General features: G+C 39.9%; 1 protein-coding gene across 13 annotated transcripts in view; it reads right to left on the reverse strand.

The window, feature by feature from the left end:
* The window catches only part of tmod (tropomodulin), a 48,022-nt gene that overhangs the window by 8,639 nt on the left and 24,226 nt on the right, over positions 1 to 15,157 (reverse strand). For 3 of the 13 annotated variants that reach the window (XM_089072526.1, XM_089072533.1, XM_089072534.1), the window contains 9 exons: positions 9,497 to 9,649; positions 9,235 to 9,402; positions 8,655 to 8,781; positions 8,355 to 8,575; positions 8,113 to 8,267; positions 7,930 to 8,026; positions 7,708 to 7,855; positions 5,914 to 6,032; positions 824 to 879 (listed from right to left, as the gene is read on the reverse strand). In XM_089072526.1, coding sequence (XP_088928652.1) covers positions 5,929 to 6,032; positions 7,708 to 7,855; positions 7,930 to 8,026; positions 8,113 to 8,267; positions 8,355 to 8,575; positions 8,655 to 8,781; positions 9,235 to 9,402; positions 9,497 to 9,649 — 1,173 coding nt within the window. In that variant the 3' untranslated portion in view covers positions 824 to 879; positions 5,914 to 5,928. Of the gene's footprint in view, positions 1 to 823; positions 901 to 4,653; positions 4,734 to 5,913; positions 6,033 to 6,316; positions 7,220 to 7,707; positions 7,856 to 7,929; positions 8,027 to 8,112; positions 8,268 to 8,354; positions 8,576 to 8,654; positions 8,782 to 9,234; positions 9,403 to 9,496; positions 9,650 to 10,351; positions 10,726 to 15,157 lie in introns of those variants that run through there. The other 10 variants (XM_089072527.1, XM_089072528.1, XM_089072529.1 and 7 more) reach the window with 7 other exon arrangements.

The following is a 15,157-nucleotide window of genomic DNA, read 5'->3' on the forward strand; positions in this document are numbered from 1 at the left end:
GCGAATATGTACCGCGGCGGTGGCGGCGGGGCGAGAGGATACGTGGCGTGGTAACGGCGAGCAAACGAGAAACGGAGAAATGCGATTAAGCGACAGTAGTCGGCGGTACAATGCGCGTTCCGATCTCGACGATTGCCATGGCACGGCTTCTCTATATCAACGACCAATGTTGCCTCCAATTGTCGATCCTATGCAAATTTCGCTCCCGGAGTCCGGCATCGCACGGTCATCTCGAGAGGCGCTTGTCGGTCGATCGCGTCGGAATAACGACGTAAGTGGCATCCAGTCTCGGGAACGTTACGCGACGAATCCGTGAACCGACACGTTAGCTAATCGAGCAGGCGTAATTTAAAGGGGCGTAAAAAATTTAAAGGGGCCATCTCGGAGATTTCTTTCAGACTTGGTTCACACTTGTCTTTGATGAATTTGAGCTCGTATATTTTTTAAGGATTATTGATTAATTTAACGCAGATTCAAAAAAATCAAGTCCCGCGGGAACTCTCTCTCAAATTTGAAGCCACGGTCGTCGTTATATATTGTCGTATACACGTACAGCGAATGGAGAGTCAAGTAATATAGGCGTGCTGTTTCTCATCTCGCCGTAATATAGCCGTCCCACTTTCATTCGCATTTCCTCGCAACAGAGACACAACAATTTTCTTGGCAGTCGTGCAAACGACAGGATAAGTGGGTTAAGCCTCTAAAGCGATGACATAGCGGCAGTGAGATTGGTCGATGCGCGAAGGAAGTGTACGGTATTTGTATAACATAGGTGTATGTGGTGTATTTTATATATATGTATATATATATATACAAATAATACCTAGGCGAACGCCACTTCGCGTTAAGATGTCGCCACCCCGAGCCGGGACTGCCGTACTGCAACAGATACCCGAAACACTGTCATCATATGCATTTAGCAACTGAGAAAGGAAAAAGAAAACAAGTACTCTACCGTTCCGATTCATGCCGGTAAAGAGTACGCAGAAAAACAAAAAACGAACGTGTCGCTCGATCTGCACGAGAGGGAAAGAATGATTTGACTAAAATATTTAAAAATTTGAGCAGATATAAATTTGAAAATAATTTTGATTTAAAATTATAATATAGAACGCTTAAGGGTGACGATAATACCGTAAACACTTTTTTATATTCTAATAATCAATTTGACTCCCACATAAATATTTTGATGGTTCCACAAAATTATTTTCTGGTCTGTATTTGGCCAAATTTTTAAATTCTTCAGCAAAAGTGTTCTTTCCGCGCAGAGCGGGAAATGCGATTTTTCCTTGACCATTTTCTCTCGGTTTCTTTTTTATTTTTTTGTTACTGCGCTAAATTTCATGGACTTATCCTCTCGTGTCGCTTTTCCAAGAGGACGTCCCGTAATCTCCGTAAAACGATCGTCGGACGATTTTCAGAGCTGACTCGCGAGGAACGACAGCACGCGATCGATCGCTATCGTTATCGGACGAAGGGCACATTACTTGATTTGAAAGGACTCTTCGGAAAAACATGCGGTCGTAAAATAGTAATCCCGCCGCACGGCAGGAATAATTCGACGGAAACGTGGAACACCCGCGCGGATTACCGAGCGAGCGTCGCTTTTTAATTGTCTCCCGACCTCGGCAAATTGTTTCGAACGAAGATTCTATCATCGGCATCGCAATTTCCTTTTTACGCCGCGCGTGATTAAAACGAATGTCGATTTTATCAGTTTTCGCCGTTATCAAATCAAGACCTCGACCCGAACGTATTGAAATCCTTCCTCGAAAATTGTCTATTTTTTTTTATAACGGAAAACTTTTATTTTCGCTGCATCGCGCGCGAATCACGCTTCGATTTAGCGCAGTAACAATGGCGATGATGATAATTGGATAAGAAAAAAAAAAAAAGTATCACATGTCTTTCTGCTAATTTTCGCGCACTTCCCGCATTTCGCGTCTCGATCGAGTGACGTGGCATGCCTCGAAATGCATGCAACACGCATCAGAGCTGCTCTCTCGCATCGACATTAAGAGCCCTCGAGTTGACGTAGACCGCGATCCATATCCCGCGGAAAACTTCCGCGATTTATCCTTTTGCCGGCCGGATCGTTTTCCCGGCGATTCGTAATTATTCTCGCATGTCCCGCAATATCGGGCGAAAATTTAAAAGCTCCAATAATTTATCGGTGGCGAGGACGTAAAGCGCTCTCGTCCCGATTGCGTTCCATTAAATTTTTTGCTCGGCGTGCCTTTACAGGCGGGACAACAAAAGACCCGTGGCATCTAAAGATTCAATATGCATTTACGAACGTAACAACGACAGACTCGCGCGCGGAAATGCGAAGAGCAGCTCAATGGCGAGTCGTAAATTTTATGGCTCTGATTAGTGGAAAAAAAAATTCTCTCATGAAACTGGCAAACAACGCGTACGCAACGCAATGTTGTTATTAATCATCAGACAGATGCAAGAGTGATTAATTTAACTGCACACAAATTTTCCTCAGACTTCATTTTCCAGAGGAATTCCTTTTAGTCTACGCTGTGGATGGAAAAAAAAACGCAGCGAGTAAAAACTGGCGAGAAGAAATCTTTTAGAAAAGTCAAAGCTTTATCAATGTTAACATGCTTCGTTTCCGCGGTAAAATAGCGAGACGAATAACGCGAATACGCGAGTAATATCCGCGAAAATTCTCTCATCGAGAATTTCTAAATAATCGATAAACGCGGTTTAAATAAAAAACCGTAAAAAAATTATTGCAATTGTTCCCGCGCTGTTAAATCTTCGGATTCCGATAATCCGCACCGTAGCTGAAGGACATTCGATTCGAGCGTAAAGCGAAAAGTGATATGAAACAAATATGCGTTTTCTTGTTTTTCGCGTGAATTTGCAGAACAGCGAAGCAACGTAAAGCAACGAGCACTCTGTGCCTTAATTAAAAGCCCGTAAAACCCATAAAGCTCGGCGCGTAATTAACCGCAGTTATTTACACATTTATTCTAGTTTCGGATGCGACGCGATCTCTAAAGGGACGATTTACGAGCGAGATCTTTCCGTCACGGTATAAATCCCGCGTGCGTAACCCGCTCCCATCGACAATTAACATTTCATGGTACGCGGGAGCGCACCGCGCGCGGGATATTATTTTAAAAGACCGCGCAATCCGCGGATAAATATTAGCAATTTCGCGCCGGGTGCGCGAACGTTCGCGGACTCATTAACGCGGCCCGCGTCGTTAATCCCCGATGAAAGTGGAGTGGATTGTCCTCCTCCCTCGCGGAGTCCCGCGATTTGCATTTTAAAAATAACGCGATCGCGCGCTACGCGCGACGGTTTTGTCACCGTTATGACACCCGGCGCCGCGATCTGCATTAGCACCTCATAAAATCTCGCGCGTGATAAAACCCGATAATTCACGCGCAACTCGAAACTAGAGCCCGGAGCTAGTTAAATTCTAAATCCGCAGGAAGATTTACCGCAGGAAGAAATCCCGCAAGAGAATTCGAGAAAACAGTTCCGATAATTCCGCGAAATAATGACGATCGATATGTATTTCGAGAATATACCAATCTCAGGATTCTAAACTCGGATAAGAGAAAAGTAGCTTCAAGAGACTAAGAGACTAATTACACGGGACTTTCGAGATTTCAGAAAAATTTAAAAATCTCACGGTTGCCAAGTTTGCTCGCGTGTTTTCATAAAGGTACAGGCCAACCGTACTTTTTTTACGGAATGCTAATTATTTTATTAGGAGAGGAAAGAAAAGAAAGAATTCGTTCGCAGAAAAGGCTCGATTCTTCGGCTAGATTCTTTAGTTAGTCGGACTCTCCGCAAAATGAGCGTATGTAATTGAACGATACTACTCGCAAAAAAAAAAAAAAGATCTCCGGCGCGAATAGATCTCGGGCGCGATTCACTCACGGTATAAGACGTCAGTCAGCTTCGGTTGTACCAACGTCGGCGCGTGTTAAGCTGTCTTCCAGCTGACGGGCTAATGCCGACAGGACGTCACGCGAGGCGAATAAAGCTCCTAGGAACAGGTTGGCTCCTGTGGAAATTAACGCGTCACGACTTCATCGAGTTTGACAGGATGCGTCTAAACCTCATTGCATCGCCGTCGAGGAATGTGTTGCCGCGGTAATAATGTGATGTGATGCTGCGCGTGAATCGAAACCGCCGCGATGCTCGAGAACACTTTACGTCGCGTCGCGACAGTTATTATCCGCAACGAAACGTAATTATTTCCGCGAAGAATTAGATCGCTAAAAAAATCCTCTGTCTAATTTTTATCTCAGAATCAGAAGCGAAATGAGACGTGTCTGCGTACGGTGAGCCAAATAGGTGAGCGTGACTTCTCAAAATGAGAGACCGAATCTGTCTCCTACTGGGAAATAGAGTCCTACGAAGAAAATAACGCGATATATGGAAATACGAGACGCATCCCACTGTTCGCGCTTTTCGTCCGACGTACGACCCGACGGGTGTTCCGTTCGCGGGCGCGTTTGACAGCAACCCCCACGCCTTTCCCCTGGCGCTCGTTCTCGCGCTCCAAAAAGCCGTGTTAGTGAAGCTGTAAGAGAGTAGCGTTTGGCGTTAGTTAAACCTTCCCCCGCGAGGGAAAGGATGCAGCTCATTCTGCTGACGGTCTACCACACAACGGGTAGCTACCTTTCATTGAATCAAGGCAGGTTTCCTGTGGTTCATGTTAAAGAATCGGAACTGTAGCCGCAGCGTTAGATCTTTCCGTACTGTTGGGAAAGAATAGGTGTCGTAAGTGATTACACATCCATATATCGCCAGCTTGGATGATTCGCTTCGATGATAAACGTCGTTTCGCGATAAAAGAGACTACGCGGCACTCGACCGGCAAGATAAGATCCCGATCATCGACGAGTATCAATTATGCGTAATTAATCTTTAAGCGACGCTAATAATCAGAAATACGAGTAGCAATACATAGAAGCTTCTAAGACGGAGTGACAGGCGTTATTCAAAATATCGAAGCCCGACGTGTATGACGTTTTCATCAGTCTTGCAAGTCGATATGGACCGCTGCAACTCGATATCGCGACATCAGCACCGTCTGACATAAAAGGGGACGCGAGCGCGTCGTGACGAACATCTACATGTGCAGCAAATAAATATAAAGGGAGGGACTGGCGAATATGACATATAGAATGGAGATGAAAAAGAACTGACGGTCGTGTCTGCAAAATACAATCTCGTCAAGGTGCGCTGGGCTTGAATCATAAAGGCTAGACCCTTGTCATTCATACGTCGTATGTATTGTAGTATATGAAAGTGTTAGAAGTGAGAAAGTCGAAGTTGAGAAGAAGCAGGGTGCAAAAGAGAGAATAGGATAGGAGGAGGGAGCAAGTGATGCCGACAATGCAAAAATGAAATCGTGCGAGGGACCCGCGAGGGATGAATGTTAGTTACGTGTATCGTTCAATTCAGTTTTTCGATTACTATTGGAAAACAAATCAAATCGTTGCACTGAACGATTAGATAAACTCGGGAGACAATGATTGTTATCTTTTTTTTTTTTTTCGAGAAAAAAAGTTTTAGATCACAAAGGGCGCATAAACCGTAAAACAATAAACGGTTTTCTTTTCTGATAAATAATGATAAAATAAGTTTAATGATAAAATAAACAAGATGCATTTGGAATCATCGCGATAACTGAGAATACCCGATTTCAAACTGATTCATTCACTGAGTGCATTCCTTTGCACTCATTAAAAAATATTAAATAATGTTAAATCTATAGGAGAATCGAAGTTCCTCAGGACGTAGCATTCCACAAAATATTTTAAAGTTAAACATTAACGTTATGGAGAAGAGTGCAAAAGGATAATTAAAATATTAAAGACAAATTATCAAGTCGTGGGGAAAGACGAGCTCATTTTTTACAAGAAAGCTACTCACTGCGCTGCAACAGCGCTACGCTCTATTTTTTAAGTCATCAGCAGGAAGAACGGTGAAGGTTGCGGGACCAGCAGCGATCGCTACAAGCTTAGCTCGTTCCATGGGTTCCATACGACAAACTAGCCGGATAAATAAATCGATTAAAATCAATAATAATCAAAATCGTTCGCTCGAATTGGGATTGAATTAGGGAATTGAATTTTCAGAAATTCAACAGAATAACGCGCGGAGTAAAAGGGGAAGTTCCTAATTCTTATAAAAATTTTTGTTATCTTGACGGATTCTGGAATTTATAGAAAAAAATCTACAAGGATGTATCTTTGCGAAATAAATCTATGATCCATGCTGTAAAGGGAGAGAACGGGAAGATGCACTTTTGAAAGATTGGGATGTTAGAGAAATTATATGAGAGAATTTATATATAATTAAAACGTAATATTTCATTTGGAAATTAAATTGATTTTTACCCAATAATGTAGATACCGTTAATGATAACTTACAATACCAATACTTGGCAATAAGCCAGCGTAAATTATCGTATAATTATGGTAAATTATCAGCAATTTAAGCGAATCAATCAGTGAAAGCATCTTGAATACTTCGTCTTGTTAAATAATCAAGATCATAAAAAAGCTGTACTATTAACTATTATAAACAAGCGCGAATCCGATCATTAATCGAATTAAAAGCGTTCAGTTGATGATGTAAAAATCGGTCTATGGATCCGTACCAAATTAAACTACCCTAATCTTTGTTTCTTTATGTTTCGCTGAAAATTGAAAACAGACACATCATTGTCTGATAATTGCGTTGTTTACAAATATCTTTATCTGTGCATCTTTAATAAAAATGAATAGAGATAAAACAGATAAAACAGATGTTGGAAACTAACAAAAGAAACCAGATGATAAAGACAGAGGTTTCAAAATATGATATGGAAAGCTGTATTATTTGAGGAGAAACAGTATTTTTCAAATAAAATTGAAACTTTTAGCTTCTATATTGCATCGTAAATTTTTTGTGTATTTTAAATAATTGTAAAATTGTAAGAATTTGAAAAATACTGTTTGAAAAATATTGAAATGAGGAAATTCTAAATTCTTTTGCACAAAAATGAGCCAGGGTCTCATAATTACCTCTATATGTGTCACTAACTAGAAAAATAATAAATGAATACAGCGGGATAGATGGATGAATGATGAAATGTGCTACGATAAAGCGCTACATGAGACTACGAAGCAGATTCGGAAAAGTTAGAAGCATTTCGTCACGTGGTCTCCATAGTCCCCCATACAATTGCTCCCATCTAAACGGAAAATAGTATAATAGTACAATTATCATTATAGTAGAGACAATGATAATATCTACGTATTGCATTCGTGAAACGCATCATTGCACTGCTAACATAATTTACGACACCTGTTCAAGATTATTGCGCGCTGACCTGTGAAAGGAGCATTGTACTTACTGATGCTAAAGTGTTTTGTAAAATCAATTATTTTAATCTTTTAAGCGTGTAGATATTTCTGGAATTCCTATTAAAATATTTCTTCTATGACTCGCGCTAAAATGCCTTTAGAATTTACATCTTGCAACTATTTACGTAATCATAATTGTCATAAATGACTATGTAAACTAAATTAACACTAATTATATTCTATCGATAACTATTCTTAGAAATGACATCTTTTCTATTTCTAAGAATGATCGTAGAAATAATTTTTTATTTCATAAGCTATCTGAACTACATAAATAGTATTAATCATATCGTCATGATATCATTTATGTACTTACTCCTATCGATGTTGCGTTGCAGATGCGCAGCTACGCGATGTCTAGCGTCATTGAACTCAAGATGTAATCCGAGTCGCAACAACGTCGGATTTTGTTCAACCAATTGTGTAATTTCCATCTCAATCTTGTTACCCAATACTTGTGACCTCTGCAAAATGATAGGAAGAAATCTTACTACTCTTGTATGTGTAACGATCATTTTTCATAATTTTATATAATTACCTGATTCGAACATCGGAATTCTTCGATGGACTTTGTCTTAAGAAGGGATCTGATCAATCTTACTATCACAGGCGGGCTTATAAAGTTTGTCTCCACGCTGAAAAATAAAAGTTTCATTTTTATTAAAATAATGAGAAATTAGCAGCAAAATTTATGTGTAAAAACATAGAACTTTATGCATACTTGAGTACTCTGAGTGTCGAATTCTTTTCTAGAGCATCGGCCAGCCGTTGTGCGGTCTTATCGTTGAGTCCAACGTTAGTTAAACTTAACGATTCGAGATGTGTGTTCATTTCTAATCCTTCGAACAACTGAATGAATTTCTCGTCCGAAATATTCTGTAACAAGACATTGTTATACATGTATTATTAGTATGAAACTCTCTTCGTATGTCGCTCTCTTCGCGTGTTATCAAAAATATTTACTTTAATATTGTTCCAATTTAAATCAGTTAGAGACGAATCGTCATCCCGCACTTGCTTAATGGTAGCGTCAACATCCGTATCATTAGGCGGTTCCATCGGATAAACTTTCGGTTGACTAGCTTTCGTCACTCCGTCCCAACCGAGACCGACTGGCTGTCCAGAATTCAATAAAGATGCGTGATACTGATCTTGATTCATCATGGAATGGAATCCAAGAATAGCTAGAAGCAGAAGACAGTTTCAATTGCTTATCTTTCAACTCTAATACAATAAACTTTTAATAAAAATCAATTCTCTTACCAGCAAGATCAATGATTTCTTCTTGAGTGGCGGCCGAAAGTGCTTGTTCATATTCTTCCCCGAGATCTATCGCGATTTGTTCTTCCGCCTCTTTTTCCTTTGTGTTTTCTTGTGGCGGAGGTATCCACTGAAACAGATATAAAATATATTAATTAATTTTAATAGAAGAAATAAGACAGGCATTTTTGATCATGGCTGGATCTTGATGTTTAATATTATTTAAATTTATATATATATATATATTTCATATATAATTCATATATATATATATATATATATATATATATATATATATATATATATGAATTTAATGGGCTTTGTTTCTGTTACAAACTATGTATTATTACTTTTTAACATGCTTGTAATAAAGATAGCCAAAACTAAGACTAATATTTCATGTGTGATACAAAAATTTTGTGAAAATATCAATTGGATATAGAGAATTTCTATAGATTCACAATCAACTATCCTATAACCAATATATGCTTTTAAAAACTTTTATTATACAATACATTAAATATCAATCTAAAGCTATCATCCCTTCTTATTATTTTACTAATTCGTTTATTCAACTACTTACTTTTTTGCCTCTAATTACACCAGGTACATATGGTTTCAATTCTGGAATATCAGGTGTCTCTAGAGCTTGTTTATTGATGTGCTCAATAAGTTTCTTCCGATTCAATGGCCCCGTAGGACTTTTGTTGCATTCATAACTGCAACGTTGAGAAGGTGGCATAAAGCTGTCCTATAAAAACGCAATGTATATTCAGTATTCCAAGAAATAATGATATACAAAATTATTTTTAATAATAAGATTTTTAATAATAAAACAGACTTACATCAGGATCCACTTCCTTGGCTAATATATTAAGCTCCTCTGGCGTAAGCTCTGCCAACAGTTTATCCACGTCAATGTCATCATACTCGCTCAGGTCCTTGCCATACAGCTTGGCCGCTGTCGTCATGGTGGTTTTTTTGGTCGACGAGGAAGTCTGTAAATCGTTCCATGGTGTTTGATCAACAACCGAGTGTTTCCTCGACATTTTTCGCAAAATTTCAAGCCAATTCCCGGTAATTCGCTTGTCCGCGCGCGAATGTATACGCGTGCCTCGGTATCTTATAGTCTACAATCATGCAGCTGCGATAATTGCTACGTTCGAGGCTATGTAATCGCGTGTGAGCCGCGAAAGAGATGCTTCCGCAGCGATAGCGATCTCGCCAGCGCGAAGGGAGGGAAGAGTCGATCGGTGCTATCGACGTCCCGAGCTAATTATCGCGGCGCCCGTCGGCCGGCCCGGATCAATTATTCAAAGGGCGCACTGGTCATACACGGCCGCGAAAGGCCGTCGACACCCGGGCCGCGCCCGCACCGCGAGATGCCGACTCCGCGGCACCGCGCGACCGACTTCTCTTTATCGCGGAGGCGTTTATCGTCAGAGCGCGATGCCGGCCGTACGATCGCGATCGACTGATCCGATCGCGTCGACGTGCGCCGCGTTTAAATTCGGCGAACGTCCAGCGGCTGATGCCCTCTGACCCAGATAATTCGGGATCGATTTTCATTGACAAGTCGCGTGCCAAATTGGCGGCGGCGACGATCTCGCTTCGGTCGGACATCACCATTGTCGCCGCCGCAACCGCCGCCGCCACCGCCGCCCGATTGACGGACGAATGGACTCCGTTTTGGAACTTACTCGGTGACGCGTCGCGGTGTCACCGGGGATGGACGTCCTGTCACTCGAATGAGAGAAACGAAAAATTCGAGAGCCCACTCTGGAACGTTCGCTCCGGACAATCCGCACGATCCTCACACACATACACACACAATCCTATACTCCACAATGCACGGACGCGCGTACGCTCACTGACCAGCCCACTAGATCGCGGCAGCGCCCTTTAACGTTGACAACGCGATTGCGCGATAGTGGAATCGATCCTGCACTCGGTAACTTGTCCAGATTTTAGAAATCCACGAACGATGCGTGCCGATTGTTATCCCCCGTTTAACAGGATACCGAAGATATAAACAAGAGATTACGGTCCCCTCCCGATGCAGTTATCGAAATGGATGCGATTTTGATTGTGTGTGTTGCTTGGACATTTGCACTATACACGCGATGCTGGAAACTGTTACGATGAATGGAGTATATGTCGAGCGAAAGCGGGAAATTTAAAGCGACATCGTGACGAGTCGCATTGCACGAATGATGATAGACGATAGATTACAGGAAAAATATTGATTGAAATTGATAATGTTTAATATAACCAAAGAACAAGGACAAACATAGATATTATTTGTGATAATTATTATTTTACAATTTAATTAACGTGTACTTAAAATTGTAAATAGCAATTTTTTTTCTTATATTTTCTTATTATATTGCGTGTGGATTTTTCAAAATCCTTAATTTTCCCATTTTAAAATGCCAAATTCTTAAAATAATTTTTTATAATTTGGAAATTTTTAGAAAATTATTGAAATTTTAAATAGCGCAATTTCTTTGTTGATTATATTCTTCTGACCGATGATTTATCAAGACTCTTGATTTTCATAATAGTGCCAAGTTCTTCGTAATTCTTAGAATTCTTGGAAAACGTTGGAATTTTAAATAATGCAACCTTCTTGTTCAATATATGACATTAGATAGACTTTTATAAACTTTTATAAATTTTTATAAACTTTTATAAATTATTAAAATTTTTATAAACTTTTTTAAATTATTGCCTTGACTTTTATAAACTTTTATAAATTTTTATAAACTTTTATAAACTTTTTTAAATTAACTTTTGCCTTGAAATTCGACCACAATTGCGATTCTTAGAAATTTTTTGCAACTACATTCAACTGTATTATTTATTAAAATTACACTCGTCTAAATAATATTTTAAAATTATTATTATAAAACATTTTAAATCTAATGTGAGCTGTAATTTATAAACTATTGACTAACTGAATTTAATTATTAAAATAATATTAAAATTAAATTATTAAAATAATATTTTAAAACTATTATAAATCATTTTATAATATGTCTTCAAGATAAGACATAAATAAATCAATATAAAACAAAAACAAACCACTTAATATTATATAGTTTTTTAATAGTTCGACAAGGAATTTGTGAAATTTTAAAATGTTTCTGTAAATATATATTAGATATAATATGTATGAAAATTATAACAATTATATCGAATAATTTATTTTTAAATTTTCTGTATTTGCAAGTATCATTTTTTTTCCCTAAATGAACTGTTGTTGAAATTCGAACATAGTTACAATTCTTAGAATTACATTACAATTATATATGCAATTATACTATATTAAACTGCATTGACGAAAATTATATTTATCTAAAGCTACATTAAAATGACATTTTAAAAGCGTTATTAATCATCTTATAATGTGTCTTGAAAATGAAACATAAAATACTTTAAAGATAGAAACATCTTCTTCTCTAGTTCCACACTTTGAAATGACATCTTTAAATTTTAAAATGTTACCTATAAATATTTTATACTATATATGAAAATAATGATAATGAGACTACTTCGAGTTAACTACTCGTTTTTAAGCTTCCTGTAATGCAAGTTTCGTTTCTTTTCTTCCCTGAGTGAAACGCTGGTATCGATTGATAACTGGTTTTCAACGCAACAATATCGCCTTAACTTTGAAATATCAATTATTAAGCTCTATCAAACGCTATTGTCAGTATACTACACACTCTCATCGTATTATTCGCTATTCAAGATGCATCAGCCATCGCTCAAGTTTTTCGCAATTCAACATGTATTCGAGAATCAGTATAAATATATCCGCGCACCCAGTGTGCATCCGGTAACGCGCAAAACCATGCAGCACGAGTCATCCGCATATTAACCAGCTCCGGAGTCCTCGTTTCTCGGTTGACCGTGAAATCGGCACGTGAATCCAAAGTTGCCAAAACCGGCAAATCCCCTTCTCATCCTCTATTTTTCTCATCGAGCAATTCCCACCTATTTCCCACCTGTGGATCACGTAATCCGCGGAATCTCGCATTGACATAATCGATCTGACAGCTTGGAGCCACTCAAGGTCACAGCGAGAGAGAGAGCGAGAGAGAGAGAGAGAGAGAGAGAGAGAGAGAGAGAGAGAGAGAGAGAGAGAGAGAGAGAGAGAGGAGGGGCCGGTATCAAATCCAAGAAGGGATGGAGGAAGAGGGGACGGGAAGGTCAAAGGGGGCTTGCGAAACGACAGGTCGATAATTTAAGGGAGCGAGAGATCGCGGGGACCATCTCCGGATCGGCAGTCCCGATCGGAGTGTGTCCGTCGCGCGTTGTAGCGCACGCTGGTGGCAGCGACAACTCGCAAAAATAGCTGAGGCCTCCTCGCTGAGGCTGGCACACTCCCAACAGGCTATACTTGGACATACCCGCGCACACGATTATTTATAGTGAGCGCGAGAGCGCGGCCACTGGCCTTCTTACGAACTAACCAGCCGCGGCTACCAGCCGAGGAGACATTCCGCCGCCCGTGACCTAGGCCCGCATTAATAACGGGCTCCACCCTTGCCTCGCCACCACGAGGAACTTTAGCACTTTGCACTCGCCGACGGGCGTAGCCCAGGCGCATCAACGCCGTCGCTCCTCTCCATCTCTCCATCTCCCCTCGTACCCCTTGCGAACTCTCGGACGATGGACCCTTCCTCCGACAGACCCTCTCGTCTCGGGCTGTCGGCTCGCTTTAAGTCTTTCAGCGCCTAGTTCGCTAACTGCGAGATCCTTGGACCATTCGTAATTCACTCGAGACCAGACCTCCCGCTTTCGGAGAGCCCTGGACTCTCGGAGGTGAAGCGATAAGAGCTTCTCTCCGTATCAGCGGCTTAGGATTTGACATTTTACGTACGTTGATTCCTATACATTTAAACGAATGTAGAGATCCTAGACTCAAATAGCGAAATCTATTTCTGACCGGTGCAGCAGGAGATTGTTCACGAGTGCGGAAACTAGCAGATTATAAACAACAGCGAGCCTGAGAGATTCAAAGAGTGCGTGCAATTTGAATGAGCTACTAAAAATACCCCCCCATCTCTTTCTCGCGGGACGCCGGACGTGTTTCCTTATTTTCCTCTCGCTCGCCCAGCCGACCGACCAGACGACACGTCGTGAAAAAAAGTCGAGAGATACGAAAGTCACCCAGTGATAAACCCACATCTGCCCGAGATATTTTTATACAGATTTCTCTAGAGTATTTTCAATGTTAAGGTGATATATTCCGCGGGCAATTGCGCGTACGAGGTACCAACAACGCGCATCGAGGCTGAAAACGGCAGATGCTGAAAAATTATCCTCCAGCTGTCTGTAATAATTTTATTTGATTTCTATTACGTTTTTTTTTTTTTTTGATTCGTTATTTGTCTAATTTGAAGACTTTCCAGCGGAACTCAGAAGCCCGTTACGAGGAAGTAGGACAAAAATGCTGCCGTGACGGCACGATGGAAAACGCAATCGGCTTTTTCCCATTCGCCTGATGGGAAAGCAAATCTCTCATTTGCAAGTGAATTGACGCATCTGAAGTTAATTTCTAATAGCGATTGATCCGCCAGCAGGTACGAGAAGGAAGAACTCGCGAAATCTACATCGTCAAATATAACGATAATTTCGATGCTACTACACTAATTATATTCAGCTGCTCGTTTTGCTTAATTGCAATGAACTCGAAGAGAAACGGTTTATTATTAAAAATGATTTTGATCATTAAAAAAGCAAGGTTATAAGGATCTAACATTTTAAAAATTAGGAATATAGTGTTAGAAAGTTTCAACAATCAGAGTTTCTAAATATTCGGATATCCAAAACCGATTTTAATCCGAAAATTTGAAGTTGGACAAACACTTGGATTATTTGAATAATTCAGATATCTGAATTATTTGAATTCGTAAATGTGACATAAATTAAATTCAGATCCGAATTTCAGTTCGGAATCAAACCTGAATTTGAATTTATAAATTTATATGTAGAAAGAAACACCGATGTATTCAATAATTTCTAAAATATTTCTCGATAAGAATTCCCTTTAAATTCAGAAATCCGAATTCAAATTTACTACGAGAATTGAAATTCAGTTCCAAATGTAAAGATCTAGATTTACATTTATCTTCTATGTGAATCTCTTAGAAAATTCGAATCTTCGAATAACTCGAATTTGAAGCATTATATATTTATTCATTATTTAAATAAGCGAATATCCAGATAATATTAGAATGGATCGTGAAGGGCTGACGCAAAAATCAACCGCGATCAAATTTGACGATCATGATTTCCTGTTGACAGGAAAATTCGCTTTTATTCGCGCGAGAGACGTCGTTCCGTCTTAGCTGCGAGCGCCGCTTCCTTTGCTCGACTTCGTCCAGCGTACTTGAAGCGTACATGAATCAAGCGATCTTTGAGGTTCGTTTGCGGCGTAACGGTCGTTAAACATCGTTTTATGCGGCGTAACGTACCGCCGCAACGGTTTCCACGGC

The sequence above is a fragment of the Pogonomyrmex barbatus genome, unplaced genomic scaffold (genome assembly GCF_055798465.1).
Source record: "Pogonomyrmex barbatus isolate J1 unplaced genomic scaffold, ASM5579846v1 scaffold13, whole genome shotgun sequence".
NCBI lineage: Eukaryota > Metazoa > Arthropoda > Insecta > Hymenoptera > Formicidae > Pogonomyrmex > Pogonomyrmex barbatus.